The sequence below is a fragment of the Oryctolagus cuniculus genome, chromosome X, assembly GCF_964237555.1.
Source record: "Oryctolagus cuniculus chromosome X, mOryCun1.1, whole genome shotgun sequence".
Classification (NCBI taxonomy): domain Eukaryota; kingdom Metazoa; phylum Chordata; class Mammalia; order Lagomorpha; family Leporidae; genus Oryctolagus; species Oryctolagus cuniculus.
The window spans coordinates 53315167-53334043 of NC_091453.1; the positions used below are offsets into that span (position 1 = coordinate 53315167).

Consider the following 18877-nt stretch of genomic DNA (forward strand, 5'->3'; position numbering starts at 1 on the left):
GTTGGTTCACCCTCCAATGGCCGCCACGGCTGGCACGCTGTGGCCAGCGCACCACGCTGATCCGAAGGCAGGAGTCAGGTGCTTCTCCTGGTCTCCCATGGGGTGCAGGGCCCAAGCACTTGGGCCATCCTCCACTGCCCTCCCGGGCCACAGCAGAGAGCTGGCCTGGAAGAGGGGCAACTGGGAAAGAATCTGGCGCCCCGACCAGGACTTGAACCCGGTGTGCTGGCACCGCTAGGTGGAGAATTAGCCTATTGAGCCGCGGCGCCAGCCGAGATGTTTTAATATATATGGGAGGGGCTGGAATTTTGGCACAACAAATTAAGTCACCACTTGTGATACTGGCATCCCATATAGGAATGCCAGTTTGAGTCCCAGATGCTCTGCTTCCATTATAGCTCCCTGCTGATGTGTCTGGGAAAGCAGCCTAAGATGGTTCAAGCACTTGGGCCCCTGACACCCATCTCAGAGACACCAATGGAGTTCCAGGCTCCTTGCTTCGGCCTGGCCCAGTCTCAACTGTTGTGGCCATTTGGGCAGTAAACCAGTGGATAGAAGATCTCTTTCTCTCTGTATCTCTCTCTCCCTCTGTCACTCTGTCTTTCAAATGATTAAAATAAGTATATGGGAGGATGTACATAAGTTTATATGCAAATAATATGCCCTTTTAGATAAGGGACTTGAGTATCTTTGGATTTTGGCATCTGCCAAATGTGCTGAAACAAATCTCCACAGATACTGAGATATAACTGTATTGATAAAATCTTGACATACTGATTGTGAAAATCCAACTCCATTTAGATATTTTGTTGTCTTTAATAATTTTTGGTATGTTATTTAGCTTCTCTATATATGTCTTATCATATACGGCATTGCTTCATTGCCACCCCACATACTTTTAAGTTTACCTTCTTTCCTAATTACTTTGGTAGAGATTCAAGAATAACATTCACTAGAAGTGGTAAGAATCTTAAGGGAAAAGATTTCAGTCATTTACCATTAAATATGTTGTTAGCAGTGGGTTTTTCTTCTTTTTTTGGTGTCTGCATGCCCTAATCAGAAGGCAGTGAGTTCCAGAGTGGACACAGTTTTATTTACACACAGGCAGGGGCTGTTGCACAGCTGAAGTAGGCAGAGTGTTTCACCTGCTCCAGGTCAAAGGTCCTCATCTCAGACACCACCAGCAGCGTCTCCAAAAGCCTGGTGGTGTGGATGTGCTGGGAGAGCTTCTGGGGCCTGCGGCTGGGGCTGGCACAGAACTGCTGCACCAGGAACCTGGATAGGTCCAGCAAGACACGTTGGCAGTGAACTTGCACAAACTGCTCTTGGCACATCTGGTTCATGACAGGGACGTCGGCCACGTGTGTCCAGAAGCAGCTGTGGATGGACACGAAGGTCAGGTTCTTCCTGTAGCAGTGCAGGGCAGTGAGCACCATGTGGGAGGAGTCCAGGGAGTGGATGAAAAAGTTGGGCAGGAACCCATTCTCTGCTTCAGCACCTTGGACTCTGGCTGATATCTGAGCTGTTGCTGCAGGTGATGCCCTAGATCCCACCTTTGACCAGCAGCTTGGAGTTGAGGTGGTAGGGCTGAACGACAGGGATGCCCAGGGGTGTGACCCACACCACCGCAAACCCCACATGGGAGATGAGCTGGGCACTCTCCGTCAGCCAGTGCTGTATGGCCTGGGTGCCCAAGAACATCTCCTGCAGGCTGTGGAACATCTGCCACACCACGTAGTGGGAGGCCTCCCACACCAGCTCCTGGGGAAAGTCGCTGAGCTCTCAGAGGCGCTTCTCGATCTGCAGGCACCTGCTGTAGCGGGTGACATCGTACACCATGGTCATCATCATCTGCTTTACCACCATGCGGCTGACGAAGCCTTCGAGGGCCTGGGCCACCTACAGGCCTTGATCTGCATCGTGCCTGCACAACACCTCCACCTGTGCAGTGACCCCGCTGTACAAGTCTAGTGGCAGGTCTGAGTGCAACAGGTTCATCGAGATGGCGCCCACGCTGTCGTGGCCCAGGGCAGTGTAGTGCTGCAGGCCATTGCAGGAGTCATCCTGGCGCACCTGGAGATAGGATACGTGGGCAGTGGGGTTGGAGGTTCACACGGTGCATGCCACCTCCATGCAGTAGGCCTGGGCTTGCCAGAGCTTGTCTGCCTCCATCTACCATTTGTGGACCATCAGAGGGTGCCACCGAGTCCAGGATATTGTCCATGACCTCGTTGGTGAAGGCCAGGCGGGTCTGCAGGGACTCGAACTTCTTGAGCCCTGTGAGGTTTACTAGGTGGATTTTTGAGCCAGTCGAGCCTGTAGGGGCCCAGTGGGCAGCTGTTGGCGAATTCCAGCAGGCTGCACACCAGGTCCCTGCCCAAGTGGTTGAAGTGGGGTGTGTAGGGGTAGGTGTGGCCCCAGAAGTACATATTGTGGGGCAGCCAGAAGACACAGTGCTGCAGGTGCTGGGCCAGAGAGAGGTGATACAGGGTGTCTGCCCTCAGGCTGTGCATCTCCCTCACCATCTTCAGGCAAAGTCCCGCCTTGGGGGTGAGAGATCTGTGGGGTGAGGGTGGCAGGCGGCCCTTTTGGGGCCAGGAGGCCTCTGAGAGCAACAGAGGTATTCCCAGGCAGGGACAGCCCTTGGCCCTGAAGAGCTGCAGCACCAGGTCCAGCATGCAGCCCTTAATGCTCCAGGCGCAGTTCCCAAACTGGGTGAGGATGTCCAGGGCTCCATGCAACCGGGCGGGCAGGCAGTGCTCCAGGAGCCGCTGGTGCTGCATAGTGCCCACCACTGCCCACATCAGCTTTGTGGGGCTCGACAGGAAGGCCTAGGTGTGTTGTGAAGTCCAGGGCACCTCGGGGGGAGCACAGCATGGGCATCTCAGCTGCCTTGAAAGTCAGTGTGGACTCGGCCACAGTCACTAGCCCCTGTGGAGTATCTGGGTGCAGCTTCAAGATGCCAATCTGGTGGAAGCTGAGGAAAGAGTACACATGGTACAGCACCGGGATGAGCCTGCAGAAGCCCTGGGGCGGAGCCAGATTGCACATCTGCAGTGCCTGAACCAGCACTTCTGCCACCTGCTTGCCCAGTTGCAACACCACCCAGAGGGGCCAGGGCTGCCGGAGTAGGGCCACGGGTGTTCCCAGGCCCTCCCAGCACTGCCACAGCAGGCAGGGCTTGGCCACCTGGGTGTCAGAGGTCAGCAGGTACAGACACAGCAATTATTGCCACTCCAGCTGCCACATTTCACTGCTGAGCTGCTTGCTCTGCACCATGTGCCAGATGAAGGTCTGCAGGCTCAGGTCGTGGGTCAGGGTGGTGAGGGACTCCCCCTAGGCGGGCAACACCTGCAGGGTCTATATCAGCATCTGTATGAACTCTCTCGCTGAGCAGGCACAGGAAGGGGTAGAATGAAGGGCAGCCTTCATGGGCCTCCAGCCCAGTTTGGCCTTGGTCTCCTGCAGTGGCGGGTGCAGGACCACCACCCACTGTGCACACAGGGCCTTCAGGGTCTGTCTCATATGCAGGGTTTTTCTGGTGGGTGGCAGGGCCGTCTCCACGGACTTGGTATGTATGCTGCTGCCCAGCTCCATGAGGAGCTGCTTACGGAAGCGCTTCTGCAGGGTCTTCAGGAGTAGGGGAAACTTTGGGTAGGATGCAGGGCAGTTGGAGGTGTAGACCTCCCTGAGCAGCATCAAGGTGTTGAGCTGGGACATAGGCCATGGAGGGGGAGAGGCAAAAGTGGGCTCCACTTTGACCACAGCCCTCAAGAGCAGCATCCGCTCCTCCTCAAACAAGGGTGTGGCAGTAAAGAGCTATGCCAGTAGTATCCCACCCTGGCGCATCTGCTGCAGACACCTTCTGACAGTGCCAGCGTCCTGGTCCAGCTGCCCCATGCACTGCAGGGTGGCAATATAGGACCGTGGTTTGGGGGTGAGGCCAGCGTCACTCACCATGAAGAGCACATACACCAGCTCCCAGAAGGAGCCCTTGAGAGCCCAGTTGAGCAACACAGTGCTGTACATGGTGAGTGTGAGCAGCTGTTACCTCTGGGGCCTGCTGTGGTAGCTGACCATCATGTGGTGGGCCAGGGGCAGGTGGTCAGTGAGGAGGCAGCATTCAAAGAAGGCCAAGAGCCTCTGCTGCTGCCCCGAGAGCAGCGCTTGCCTGTGGGCCAGGGCCTGCGCCTCCTTGCGGATCAGCTTCTGAGGGATATCCTGCAGGGCCTGGGCCTGCCACTACTCCCATTGGCTCTCAGGAGCCCCTCGTGCCCCCTGTTGCAGGTAGCTGGCCAACTGCTGGATCAGCATCTGGGGTTCCACGCTCAGGGGCCTGGGCTGCAGCCTGTGGGCCTGCTGTTGGGTGCATACCTTCAGCTCCACCTCCAGCTGCTGCCTGTGCCTCTGCAGCACCTGCTTCTCTTTGTCCAGTTTGTTTGTCCAGTGGCTGTAAGGCTCTGGCACAGTGCCAGTCTGGGCCTTTCTGGGTAGCTGGAGGCCGCCATCCCCACCGCCATGCTACCTCTATCCTCTTTACCTTCACCTCCAACACACTCTTGGCATATAGCTGCCGCACTGCACTTCCAGAAGAGAGACTGAGAGGAGACTGGTGGAGGGTGACACAATGTGATTCACATGGCTAGAATCTTCCACTCTGGGCTTTGCCTCCAGCAGCTAATTGGGGCCCCAGTCCTGGAGGTCTTGCTCACAGGGGCTGGCCAACAACCTCCGGCTGTGGCACAGGGCGCCCCCAAGGGTCCCTCCAGTGGGGCAGCCAGAGGGCCACAGATCCTGCCAAAGCTCCACTGCGTGGCAGCCCCAGCACAGTGCCAACATGCAACCTACCCCTCTTCTTTTTTTTAAAGATTTATTTACTTGAAATCCAGAGTTACAAAGGGGGAGGGGAAAGAGAGAGAGAATCTTCCATCTGCTGGTTCACTCCTTAAAAGATCTCAATGGCAGGGGCTGGGTCAGGCCTAAACCAGGAGCCAGGAGCTTCTTATGGATCTCCCACATGGGTACAGGGGCCCAAGGACTTGGGCTACCATCTGCTGCTTTCCCAGGCACATTAGCAGGGAACTCGATTAGAAGTGGAGCAGCTGAGACACAAACCAGCTCCCTTATGGAAGGCTGGCATCGAAGGTGGCAGCTTAACCTGCTGTGCCACAATGCCCATCCCGGTAGTGGGTTTTTCATATATCCCCTTTACCAATTTTCAAAAGTTATTTTCTATTCCTGGTTTGTTGAGTGTTTTTCATCATTAAAGATGGTTTGATTTTGTCAAATATATACCTGTATTAGTTGAGAAGACTGTGTTTTTTTTCTTCATAATATGTTGCATTACACTGATAAAATTTCATACTCTAAATTATTTTGGAATTCCTGGAATAGATTGCATTTGATTTGGTCATGATATCTAATTCTTTTTATAAGTCACTGTATTTGGCTTGCTGGTATTTTGTTGTGCCTTGTTTTCAACCGTATGCATAAGAGATATAGGCCTGTCTTTGGTATGGGGGTGAAGTTAGTTTTACAGCATGAGTTAGAAAAATGTTTCCTCTTCACCTTGTTTTATGGAAGAATTTGAGAAAGAATGCTGTTGTTTTTTAAATGTTGGTACAATTCCCAAGTGTAATCATCTGATTTTGAAATAATTATTATTTCAGTAATAATCTAAACATGACCCAGAATTCACACTATTGGATATTCACTTTAGAAAAATTAAAATTTATGTCCACACAAAAACCTACACACTAGTTTCCACAGATGATAGGACTCGTCATAGTGAAAAACTAGAATCAACTCAGATGTGAGATTTACAGATTCTTCAATGTGTAAATAAAAGAAATCGTGGGGGCAGATGTTTGGCATAGCAGTTAGATGCTACTTGGGATGTTTGTACCTCATATTGAAGTGCCTGAGTTAAAGTTCTGGCTCTTCTCCCAAATCCAGATTCTTGCCAATGTGCACCTTGGAAGGTATCAGGTTATTGCTGTAGTATCTGAATCATCTCAACCTGAGAGGAAGACCTGGATTGAGTTCTGGGCCCCTGGGTTTGGCTGAGCCCAGCCCCGGCTGTGGTAAGCATTTGAGGAGTGAATCAGTGGATGTGAGATCAATGTCTATTTCTCTCTATCACTCTGCCTTTTAAATACCTGTGCTATATCCATAGTTTGGTATATTATTGAGTAATTAAAAAGAATAATTGATAGATACAATAACTTGAATGCTCAGGAAAATATGCTCAGTGAAAAATCTAGATCCAAAAGGTCACATATCACATGATTACATTCATAACATTTTCAAAATTACCAAATTATTGAGATGGAAAATAAATGGTTATCAGATTTTAGGAATAAGGTTCTAGTGGAAAGGCAGTGCATGTTATAAAATGACAACACAAGGGTTCTTAGTGGTGATGGAATTATTCTATATCTTAAGTGTGGAGGTGTACATAAGAACTTACATGCGTGATAAGGTTGCTAATAAATACTCACATAAACACAAATGAGTACAAATAACACATGGAAAATATGAATGATATAGGTATACCAATATCTTGGCTGTGGTATTGTGCCATAGTTTTTCAAGATTTTACAATTTGAGAAAGTATGCAAGTAACATGTAGGATTTCTCTGTATTTCTTAAAATTGCATGTGATTTTTTCTTTTAAAATTGGAATCTTTCATGTTTAGCCAACTGTAAAAGATAGTGAGAACTAAATCTCTGCTGAAAATTTTAAAATATAAAAAGCAGAACAAAATCCATAAAATTATAGTGATGAAACCCCCAATCTTTCCCAAACACCCTTTCTGAGGGTTAAATAACTAATTTTAAAATTTACAAAATTTTTTGTGAATCTGTAATTATTTCAAAATAAAATTTAAACACACAATCTTTTAAAAGATTAAATTGATCCACATGTGACTTATTTGCTTGCTAGAACAAAGACTAAATCTGTCAAAGACGGCAAACCCCAAACCACAACAATATTTAATTCACAAGAATCAGAATATTTTTAAAATTGATTATGATTTTAATTCTTTTAAAGTGATGAATTTTACATAGTTTTGCATTAGAGTGGTGTTTTAAATAGTGAGGCTGGATGTGGTTATAAAGCAGTAAAGGTAACTGTGTCAATGAGTGTGCTTAAGTTCAGACAAAAATTACCACTAAGTCCACCTCACATAACACATACTCTAGACTACAATTGAGTTTGACGTCCAGCTGTCTCAAATTCAGGTTTCTTCAAGAGTTCAACATCAGTTGCAGGCTGTATATTGGATCCAAATGAAGTCTGGCCTAGGAACGGAGTTGTACTAAACTGAATTTGGGATGAGGCAATTTTAGCTTCAGAAGTAGCTGCTGGGGATGCTTCTGTAACCATTTTAGAGGGAGCTGATGGTCTACCCATGCTAGCTATTGGTAGAACTTGGAGTCTATCCTTATAAGCTACAGGATGATTCTGAAACATTACTGAATCACTGACAGGTTGATTCTCAGATGTTGCTGCATAATATTCAGAAGAAGAAACCAAAGGTTCAATTGTACCAGTTGGCAAAGGAATCCATGTGCTATTATCTTGATCTAAATGTTCAGTTTTATTGTCTGCATCAGACTCCTGGGACTGAGTTGTGATATCAATGCTTTCATCTGAAGGAATGATGCTCCAGGGTCCTTCCTCGCTATGTGGAGAGAAATGCACTGTTGATGTACTTCTTCCGGAAGTAGTGGATTGATTCCAAGGTACACCTGCATAGACCCCAAATGAACTCAAGTGTCCAGTTGTATTGGTGGTCATTTGAGCCCAAGATCCATTTGTAGCATCATTAGGTTGAGCCCAAGATCCATTCGAAGAATCAGTAGGTTGAGTGGATGATTTGTTTATAGTAACAGTAGGCTGAACCAAAGATCCATTTGTCATATCAGTAGTTTGAGCCCAAGATCCATTTGAAGAATCAATAGGTTGAGTAGAAGATCTATTTGTAGTAACAGTAGGTTGAACCAAAGATCCATTTGTAGTAGCATTAGGTTGAGCCCAAAATCCATTTGAAAAATCAGTAGGTTGAGTCGAAGATCCATTTGTAGTAACAGTAGGTTGAACCAAAGATCTATTTGTAGTAGCATTAGGTTGAGCCCAAAATCCATTTGAAAAATCAGTAGGTTGAGTCGAAGATCCATTTGTAGTACCAATAGGTTGAACCAAAGATCCATTTGTAGTAGCAGTAGGTTGAGCCCAAAATCCATTTGAAAAATCAGTAGGTTGAGTCGAAGATCTATTTGTAGTAACAGTAGGTTGAACCAAAGATCCATTTGTAGTAGCATTAGGTTGATCCCAAGATCCATTTGAGAAATCAGTAGGTTGAGTCAAAGGTCTATTTGTAGTAACAGTAGGTTGAACCAAAGATCCATTTGTAGTAGCATTAGGTTGAGCCCAAGATCCATTTGAGAAATCAGTAGGTTGAGTCGAAGATCTATTTGTAGTAACAGTAGGTTGAACCAAAGATCCATTTGTAGTAGCATTAGGTTGAGCCCAAGATCCATTTGAGAAATCAGTAGGTTGAGTCGAAGATCTATTTGTAGTAACAGTAGGTTGAACCAAAGATCCATTTGTAGTAGCATTAGGTTGAGCCCAAAATCCATTTGAAAAATCAGTAGGTTGAGTTGAAGATCTATTTGTAGTAACAGTAGGTTGAACCAAAGATCCATTTGTAGTAGCATTAGGTTGAGCCCAAAATCCATTTGAAAAATCAGTAGGTTGAGTCGAAGATCTATTTGTAGTAACAGTAGGTTGAACCAAAGATCCATTTGTAGTAGCATTAGGTTGAGCCCAAAATCCATTTGAAAAATCAGTAGGTTGAGTCGAAGATCTATTTGTAGTAACAGTAGGTTGAACCAAAGATCCATTTGTAGTAGCATTAGGTTGAGCCCAAAATCCATTTGAAAAATCAGTAGGTTGAGTCGAAGATCCATTTGTAGTAACAGTAGGTTGAACCAAAGATCCATTTGTAGTAGCATTAGGTTGAGCCCAAGATCTATTTGTAGAATCAATAGGTTGAACTAAGGATCCATTTGTAGCATCAGTAGGTTGAGTCCAAGATCTATTTATAGTATCAGTAGGTTGAACCAAAGATCCATTTGTAGAAACAGTAGGTTGAACCAAAAGTCCATTTGTAGTAACAGTAGGTTCAGCCAAAGATGGATTTGTAGTATCAGTAGGTTGAGTCCAAGATCTAGTTGTAGTATCAGTAGGTTGAACTGAAGATCCATTTGTAGTATTAGTAAGTTGAGCACAAGACCCATTTGTAGTATCAGTAGGTTGAGTCCAAGATCCAATTGCAGTAACAATAGGTTGAGCCCAAGGTACATTTATAGTAACAGTAGGTTCTGCAAAAGATGGATTTGTAGTATCAGTAGGCTGAGCCCAATATCCATTTGTAGTAACAGTAGGTTGAATCAGAGATCCAGTTGTACTATCAGTAGGTTTAACCAAAAATCGATTTGTAATATCAGTAGGTTGAGCCACAGATCTATTTGTAGTATCAGTAGGTTGAGTTAAAGATTGATTCGTAGTATCAGTAGGGTGAGCCAAAAATACATTTGTAGAATCAGTAAATTGAGCCAAAAGTCCTTTTATAGTATCAATTGGTTGAGCCCAAGATCTAGTAGTGGAAGCTGCATGGGAATTCCTGGGCTCATCCACATGTTCTATAGCGGAACTCCAGTGTTTCAGAATATCAGCCATGATTTGATCCCAAGATTCAACTTTATCACCCTCTGCTACATTAGTCTTAGAAGGAATATATGACATGGTTGTGTCAGAAACAAGTTGAGCTAAAAAAGGTTGAGCTGTGGTAGCTACTGGAGAATCCCATGAATCACCTGTATTTGGGGAAGGCCGGTAGTGATGATATTGAGCTAATTCATTTCTTGGATTTTCTGATAGTCTGGAAACAGGAGAAGTCCACAACTGCTCAACTAGGAACTTGCTATGTTCGGGGACCTGACTTCTTTCAGGCAAAAACTGATGATTGTTAGTGAAAGTATCTGTGCCATCAAAATGAAAGAATGTTGTGGAAGATTTTTTGAGATGTTCTATTAGTGGAGAAAAGCCTAAATTACCCTTCAAAGACTCTAGAGAGAATTTACTTGGGGCCAGGGGTGGGAGATAGTTATTGTCATGGCTGTTTGGGGGTACATGCGTACTCCCATGAGGTATCCTGCAGTATAAGGATGAAGTAGGATTCAGTGGCTTGGTTGCCTTGATGTACTGTTTCATCCAGGTAATGTAAGGGGATGTTCTGATGACAACTGTAGGGTTATGACAAATCCATGAGGATTTATGTATCAGGCCAACTAATTCCCAATGGCTCTTTAGGAGACACAAGACAGGACTGCCTTGTTGTACCTGAATAAGGAAATCATGATTAAAAAAAAAAGAAACACACACACAAATCTATGCATAATATGACAAATAAATCTAATGTGGTCTCTATTGTCAAGTAGCTCTCAAAAATTTACAATTTAGGACATGCACACACATAACTGAAACACAGAAAAATTGATGAGAGAGCATAGCAATGCTAGGGCTAATCATAAACTTTCAGATTCTCAGAACCAATTGTCTTATCAACACCAAATTTAAATGCCTAGTCATCCTTTCGAACTTAACATTGAAAAAGAACAAAAAACAAAATCCATGATTTTGTTAATATAAAATGTTCTGTATGGTTTTCTCTTTTGTTAATGACTACTGTATTCTTACAAAGGCCCAAGTAAAAGATCTTGAAGTCACATGTGATGCCTCTCCTTCCTTCATCCTCTTCCTTCATTCAGTTCATCAGCAAATATTGCCTTTGTCATCTTTGACAATTTTTTTTCCAAAATTCTATCCAGATCTGCTACTGCTGCTGTTAATGCATATAGTGCCTTTATGAAAAGGCACACTTCTCATCTACCTTAAATTTATTCTTAATACTGCATCCAAAATTATTCTTTCAAAATATGAGCATTACATCCTTCTTCTGAAAACACTCCAATGAATTTCAGTATGAGCAAGATTAAAAGATTAGTCCTTACAATGGTTTGCAAAATCCTGCACAATCTAGCCCACTTTCCCTCCTTAATTTCATCTATAGCTATTGCCTTATCTGGTCTGCTAAAACCACCTGGCCTCTTTCCTGTTATTTAAACAAGCTAGACATATTGCCGCTTTAGAATCTTTGTGTCGGTTGCTTCCTCTGCTTGTAACACGATTCTCCTGCTATCAACATGCCTTGCCTCATCACTTTCTCCACAACTCTATTCAAATGTTACTTCTTTACAAATCTTTACAAATAATTTTCCTGATCACATAATCCTATGGAGTGGAATTAAATCCAGACAGAATATATGTTTATGCTTAACTCATGTTACTGGTGTTTTAAATACAAACTGAGCTTATATTTCAGTTGTTTTGACTTCAGGTTCTACATATAATTCAAGGTCACAGTAACCTATGCCCATGGTAATTATTATGAAGCAGTCTATTCAAAGCCATCAATCACCACGTGCCTCATTATATGTTTATTTTGATCACCCTTAAATATCATGTAAACCCCTGGCAAAAACGAACTGTTCTCTCCTCAATGCCGTTATACCAGCTCAGATTATATCATTATGACAAAACGGAGATTACATAATCACTTTCTCCAGAATGATTGCATCATATTCTTTCAATAGTTATTTTCTGTTGAGTTATTTTTCACACTCCAAAGTGATCTCTAAAATGTTAATTATTCAAAATCTGTCCATGACTCTCCATTCTCTAAATAATAAAGCCTTTGTTTTATAATGAGATAAATCATAGCTTCATAATCTTCCCAATTATTTATCTCTTACATCTGTCTCCACCCATACTCAAAATCATACTTCTTATGCACATGAAAGTATTTTTGAACTTCTCAGACTTGGCTTATTCTGCTCGTTTTAACTTGAATACCATCACCTTATTATCCTCCTTATCCCAATCAATGAATAGCTACTTATTTTTAACATGAGTTCACTTACTAATTTCAATACATTCTAAATCAATCACTCCTTCCTTTTACCCTCAGTGTTTATTTCACACTGTGTAGACATCTATCATGAATATACAGTATTTTATTATGCTTATTTACTGGCCTATTGTCTTTCTTTTTTTTCTTTTTTTTTTCTTTTTCTTTTTTTTTTTTTTTTTTGGACAGGCAGAGTGGACAGTGAGAGAGACAGAGAGAAAGGTCTTCCTTTTGCCACTGGTTCACCCTCCAATGGCCACCGCGGCCGGCACGCTGTGGCCGGCGCACCACGCTGATCCAATGGCAGGAGCCAGGTACTTGGCTCAATAATAATGAGATCTCTTTGAGGGCAGAGACAATGCAGGATTCTTCAGAAATTCTCATCATACTGTAAGTTCTCTAGTGATTGGAACCAGTCTGTTTCTTTTAACTCCCTTATCAGACTATGAGTCTGGACATTGGTCTCTGTTACTTTTTTATCTCACTAAATAAATGCTTCTTCCAAGTCTTTTTTCAACCACATATTTCTAGAAATTAACACAAGGATTGATATTCAGTACATGTACACAGCAATAATATCTGTATTTACCTCATCCCCTGCTATTCCCAACCGCAAGTCCTAGCTCCTACCTCTTTAATTTTGTACTTGCTGTTTCCTCTATCTCTGTTTGAAATGTCATTCCACCCATTCTTGCTTAATTATGTCCTTCTCATCCTCAAGACTTATCTTTCAAGACTTATCACATCCTCCAATAATATAATCCATGATTCCTCAATTCAGGATAAGGCTTCCCTTGAAGTCTTTGCAATATTATTTGTGTGCATGCCTTCTAGTTTGCCAGGACAAGTATTGTTATTGTCCATAATACTTTTATCCTGATAGTACATAACAATTATTCTATACTATTTATGGACATTGAGAATATGAATGGTGAACTGAGTTGCATTTGTGTCTTTTACCTCCCCATCTAAATTTGAGCCATACAACTTTTATTATTGTGACAATGGAGAGACTATAATAAAACTTAAACAGAAAGATATGTTTTCTTTTTATGTTCCTTGGTTGTTTTCTGTATTTCTCATTGATTCTAAAGGGCTTTCCTGTGCCACACTCCACCTCAAGTATTCCCTGTGGTAAACTCCTCAAATGTTCAATGGAACTTCCCAGATCCGTTATTTGTTTGGGACAAAAGAATAAACTTCCATATGGCTTGTTATCTACTTGTTGCTTGCAAATTTATGTAATTCTACATTTCCCTCCCATTCTTGATGTTGCCCTGGTGCATGCATACCCAACAGTTCCGCCATTGTTGGCTCTGAACACACAAGCCCTCCATCTCTGTCAGGTCAAAATGTGGATAGCACAGCGACAGATCCACGAGTCGGACTGATACTTTCTTCACTCTTGTGATCCCCGACTGCTTGTTACCTGAGAAAATGGATGATGAATGATGTTGAGACCCAAATCATTCAATCTCTAGACTTAATTTAATATCACCCTGTTTACTGAATCACACAGATTTCCCAATACATTCTCCCCTTTCCTCTCTTTTTTCTTCTTCTCCATTAAAATCATATATTCTTCCTCTGTGCTTTATGAACTTCCCCCACCTCCCTTAATCTGAGAATAGAAGGAGTAATATACTGAAAGTACATAAAGCCAAACTGTGCCAATGCAAGATTTTGTAATAAGAAGCAAGACTAGTGTGCAAATATGCTAATAATTAGTGAAGTAAAGTAATAGGCACATGGGAGTTTGTTTAATTTTTCTCTGTACTTGTGTATATGTTTAATATCTTCCATAATAAAATGTTAGCTACAATATTCATTAAATAAAAGTTAAAAAAAGAAAAAAGGAAAAAATGTTAAATGCTAACTTGTATATAACCCTAGAGCATGGCAATATGCAAGTATGAAAGTTTAATCTTGGAAATATTCCTTCCTTATTTTTGCTTCAGCTTATTCTCCAGTTAATTAGGGTTGTATAGAAAAGAATTTCCAATTTAAAAAAAAATTTAGATTCTTCTTGTACCTTCAAAGAAGCTTAGTTTCCTTGGAAAACTAATCATTAGAACTAAACTCATGAATTGTGTACCCTGCTTCCTTTTACTTACTCCAGTACTGATACACCTGGCAGCTTCTATATAGGCACTTAGAACAGCTCTTCAAGGAAATGCCTGGAGCATGAGATAGTGATACTTCATCCCAATGGATAGGCACTGCAAGAAGAACGAGGCCTAGATCTGCTTTGGCTGGATGTTTTCCATTTGTGGGGTCAAACCTGGGATGTAGGCAGATCTTTTGGCCATGCAAGATGTTCTGTGGATCGATGATTCCTGAAATGCTCAGGTTTGACAGTTTCCTAATGCCAGGATAAGAAGCATAACATTATAGTTGATAATAGAATAAAAATTACCCATTACACTTTAATATGAAAGATATTGAAAGCATCTGTGACTCAGTACTTAACTTTTTTGGCAACATTATTAAATAGGTTGTGTTATTACAATACTATGTCTATTCAAGGTCTGTACTAGGTTTTTGGTCTCTCCATATCTCTGTTGCTCCCACATCAACTTATTGATCCTGAGAAAGTTGCTTTATGTGCTTGGATCTTAATGACCTCTTCTACAAACTCATAAAAGAAGGATTGCTTATTCAAATTCCACGCTGGCTTTAGCCTTTTCCAAGTTAAGAATAAGTCCTTTCATTTAAAGGGTCAAAATTAGTGAGATTGAGGAGGGCACAGTTGATACAAGATTAATACTCTAATAATTCTGGAAATGAAGCAATAGATACATGGATGTTGACTTCTCTTTTCTCTCTATTTGCATATGTGCTTAATTCTTTCCATACTAAAATGTTAAACACAAAATCCCATGGAGAAGAAATGCTAACTCATGTGCAATTCTAGTACATGGTATTATGCAGTTAAGAAAAGAGGAATTATTAAAAACTCCGAGAGGGCAGAGAAAAGAGTATGCATTCAGTTTAGGAGAGTGTAGAGTATAAATAGGTGAATCAAGAGCTACTGAGATATTCCAGAATCAAAATCATAAATATCTGTACTGGAACCATAGAAGTAGTGTATGAAGGTATAGAGTGGAACTGAAAGACATTATAGAGGATATAAATCAGCAGTATTTTGCATCGGACTTGATGTGAGATTAAATAGGAATGGAAGAATTCTGGTTTAAAGCATTAGAGGTGGATAGGATGATGATGCCACTACCAAGACAGAAAGACTTGCACTTTGCTTTGTATGTATGATAGAATCTAATTTTTTCAGATGGCAGATAAGACCTTCCTTTATCTTTAATTAAATGTGTTAATCTCTTCCTAGGACTATCAAGTCTTCAAGAAAAGAGAGTGCATCATTCATCTTTGATTCCCCAGAAGTTAGCTCTTATCCTGACAAAAATGGACACTGCATATATGTTTTTCAAGAGGATAAAGCAGGAGAGCAACATGGAAGGAGAGAACCGTGGAAACAAAAAAGGAAGCTGGCTAAAGAGAAGTAGCAAGTCTGTTACCTGATTTCAGTAGCAGAAAAAGGATATATATCAACATCTTCTTCGTTGTGTTTCTCTGGAAGGATCCACCAATATACAACCTGAAAGGAAAATTCACCTAACCCTTACCCAAGTCTCAAGAGCACTTGCTCTTCCCCTACTCACGTCTTCTGCAGGCAGTTCGCTGTAGAAAGAACCCACCATCGAGTCAAAACTGTTCCCTGACAATTTCCAGACATAGACACCAGCCATGATGCATCAATGGAGTTAGCCAGTAGAGATACCCTTGGGCTCAAGAAACTTGAGCGAAGCCACAGCTTCTCAGTTTCAGGCACTGCAAAGAGTATGATAGGGATAAGAATGGGTTAAGATAACGTGAAAACGAATTCAATCTTCCAATGCTGTTGAAATTTCTGATTTTAGATATAACTACTCAATTTGAATGACCTCAGCTATAACATTTCTTTTTCCCACTCTATGTTGTCTCATTTCTTCTACCTATGTAACTACATTTGTTTGGGTGGGTATAAGCGTGTTATCTACCATGATCACAACCTGATGCTACTGTTCCCTTCTTCTTTGAGGATTTGTTTAGTGAAATACAGATTTAGCAAAATATGTAGTACCAAAAGTTATTCTATTTGATTTAGAGACAATAAAAGAGGGAAGAAAACTTAGAGAGTAGAAGAAGGAAGTGGAAATAGAGGAAAAGGGTGTCTAAAATCAGAAGGGGAAAAAGAGAACAGGAGGAAATACTAGAGTATGGAGTAGGTCAACTAGTTTGGAAAGGAGTATGAAGTAAAATAGAGAAAAGGAAAGTAACAGAAAGTATGTTTTCATAAATTCAAGAAAAAGAGAAAGAGAAAAGGATGTCCACATGTCTATGACTTACCAGAATTACAGTAAGAAACCAGACACAAGACATAGTAGAGCCAAAGTGCAGCTTTCATGCTGCCTCAAGTGGGAGATAAGAGATGAAGCTCCTGAGGCAGTAGTAGCCTAGCAATATACAGGCAGAGTTCAAAGATTCTGGAAGGTCTGACATCATGACATCTTCTGTGAGATCACTTCCTGCCCTCTTCTGCTGTTTAAGGTGGAGAGCTGTTTAAGGTGGAGAATTAGAGGCAACAATATGCTTCAAAAGCAAACATTTTATTTTTTAACTTCTAAGACTGAAAAATTGATGTTAGTCTTAGTCCAGTATGCTTTAAGAAACCCTCCTTTCCTTTACATGGACTGAGTGGTTACTATCCCTTTGGTACCTTCATGTGTCCCCAACATAATCACATTACCAAGTACTTTTTTCAGGTGTTTCTCACTTCTCTCTTTCAGATTTTTATGATGACTTACACATCACTAAACTCAAAGATCTTTCCCACATACACTCTCTGTTTCATTATCTGATTAATGCTGAAAGAAGGATTTTTTGTTGTTGCTTTTATTATTTCTGGAGAACCTCTTCAATAAAACCCTGCCAATCCTGATAGCATGGAATATTAATTGCAGTAAAAAGGAATATTGACCTACTCAATAATTTGAATGGATCACAAGGAATTTATGTTGGAAAAGAGAAGTCTCAAATGATTCTATGATTGCATTTATATTAAACTCTTGAGAAAAATAAAGAAATGGAGAACATCAGATATTAGCAGTTGTCATGGTTTAGGGAAGAGATTTAAAGCAGGATGGGCATTTCAATGAAGGAGAAAAAATATTCAAGAATGAAATAATTCTGTATCATGATTGTCATGGTGGTTATAACTTATATATGTTAGAAATTTCATGGAGCTATATACATACACAGAAATAAATGAATACATGTAAAGCTGGTGATATCTGAATAAACTGTGGTGTGTACCAATATAATTTCAATTATTCTGACATTGTACTAGAGTTATACAAAATGCTATCATTTGGAGGAGGTGGGTGAAGGATATACAAGACCTTCCTGCATACTTTTAGCAACTTCCTATAGTTATTTCAAAACAGAAAGTTTAAAAAGTCATTTGAGTATTGTCTTAGTCCATTTGTGCCGCTACTATAACAAAATATAGATGGGGTAAGTTATAAAGAACAGATATTCATTTCCCATGGTTTTGCAGGCTGGAAAGTCCACAATCTGGACTGCTCTGGCAGGTTTAGTATCTAGTAAAGGCCTGTTCCTCATAGATGGTTCAATCTACATGTTCTCACATAATAGAAGGGGGAAGGCAAAAAATGTCTTCACATGGAAGAATAGCAAAAAGAAAGAGTACACTCTTTCAAGTTAGAGCCCTTTTCTTTTTTTAGAAGCCTTTTATTTAATGAATATAAATTTCAAGAGTACGTCTTTAGGAATACAGTGATTCTTCCCACCATACCCGCCCTCTCACCTCAACTTCCTTCTCCTTCCTCCTTCCTCTCCCATTCCCAGTCCCATTCTTTATTAAGATTTATTTTTAATTAATTTTATACATAGAAGGCCAACTCTATACTAAGTAAATATTTCAACTATTTGCATACATGCAAACACTAAATATAAACAAATTGAGAACAAGTTTTGCAGTTGAATCTCATATTATGACTCATTTAGGACAGAGGTCCTGCATGGGGAGTAAGTGCACAGTGGAACCTGCTGTTAATTTAACAATTAACACTCTGATGATGTCAATGATCACCAGAGGCTCTTGACGTGAGTTGCCCAGGCTATGGAAGCCATTGAGCCCTTTTTAAAGGATGATAATCTCATTTTTGAGGGCAGGGCCTGTATGACATAATTACCTCCTAAAGGTCTCACTTCTTAACTTCGTTGCATTATATATTAAGCTTCAATATGAATTTTGTAGACACACCATATTAAAACCATAACAAGTATGTCTATATGAATTTATTTCTGGAATATCTCTTCTACTATATTGACTTGCATAACTTTCCTGTGCCAATATCATGCTTTTATTTTGATTAATGTAGTTATATAGGAAGCCTTATAGGAGGTTCAGTGATTCCTTCCACTTTATTATTTTTCAAAATTGTTTTAGCCATCCTAGGATCTCTGGCATTTTGTGTAACTTTCACAATAAGCTAATATATATGTATGTGACAAATTTTTCTGTGATTTTGATAGGAGTTCCATTAAGCTTAAACATAATTTTAGCAGAATTAGCATTCTTACTATATCTAGAATACTATATTCCAATATGTAAATAAATGTCTCTCCATTTATTTACATCACTGTAATTGCTTTCATCAGCGTTTCCAAATTTCATCATAGAGATCCTGTGCATACTCTGTTAGATTTAGACATATGTCTATATTTTTTTTGACAGATAGAGTTAGACAGTGAGAGAG

At 41.3% G+C, this 18877-nt stretch overlaps 2 protein-coding genes across 2 annotated transcripts; both read right to left on the bottom strand.

The window, feature by feature from the left end:
* Positions 1–1094: 1094 nt before the first annotated feature.
* Positions 1095–6173, bottom strand: LOC100353467 (RNA polymerase mitochondrial). Its single transcript, XM_070066676.1, is given in 9 exon segments — positions 1095–1497; positions 1499–2064; positions 2177–2302; positions 2304–2864; positions 2866–3388; positions 3390–3444; positions 3447–4519; positions 4521–4609; positions 6159–6173. Coding segments are annotated over 9 exon segments (3411 nt in total).
* Positions 6174–7066: 893 nt separating this feature from the next.
* On the bottom strand, positions 7067–16567 carry LOC100353719 (uncharacterized). Its single transcript, XM_051826923.2, has 5 exons — positions 16443–16567; positions 15716–15884; positions 14153–14400; positions 13331–13467; positions 7067–10411 (listed from the first exon to the last, which is right to left on the bottom strand). Exons 1-5 carry the CDS (start codon positions 16498–16500, stop codon positions 7208–7210), a joined length of 3816 nt encoding a protein of 1271 aa, XP_051682883.2. The 5' UTR covers positions 16501–16567; the 3' UTR covers positions 7067–7207.
* Between the last annotated feature and the right edge of the window lie 2310 nt (positions 16568–18877).

Excerpts from the sequence above, each read along its gene's own strand:
- LOC100353719 (XM_051826923.2), bottom strand. The coding sequence starts at position 16,500 with ATGAAAGCTGCACTTTGGCTCTACTATGTCTTGTGTCTGGTTTCTTAC. Across the intron at positions 14,401-15,715 it reads GCGAACTGCCTGCAGAAGAC|GAAACTGTCAAACCTGAGCA; the intron begins GTGAGTAGGGGA and ends TCCTGGCATTAG. Across the intron at positions 13,468-14,152 it reads CCAGGTGTATCAGTACTGGA|GTAACAAGCAGTCGGGGATC; the intron begins GTAAGTAAAAGG and ends CCATTTTCTCAG.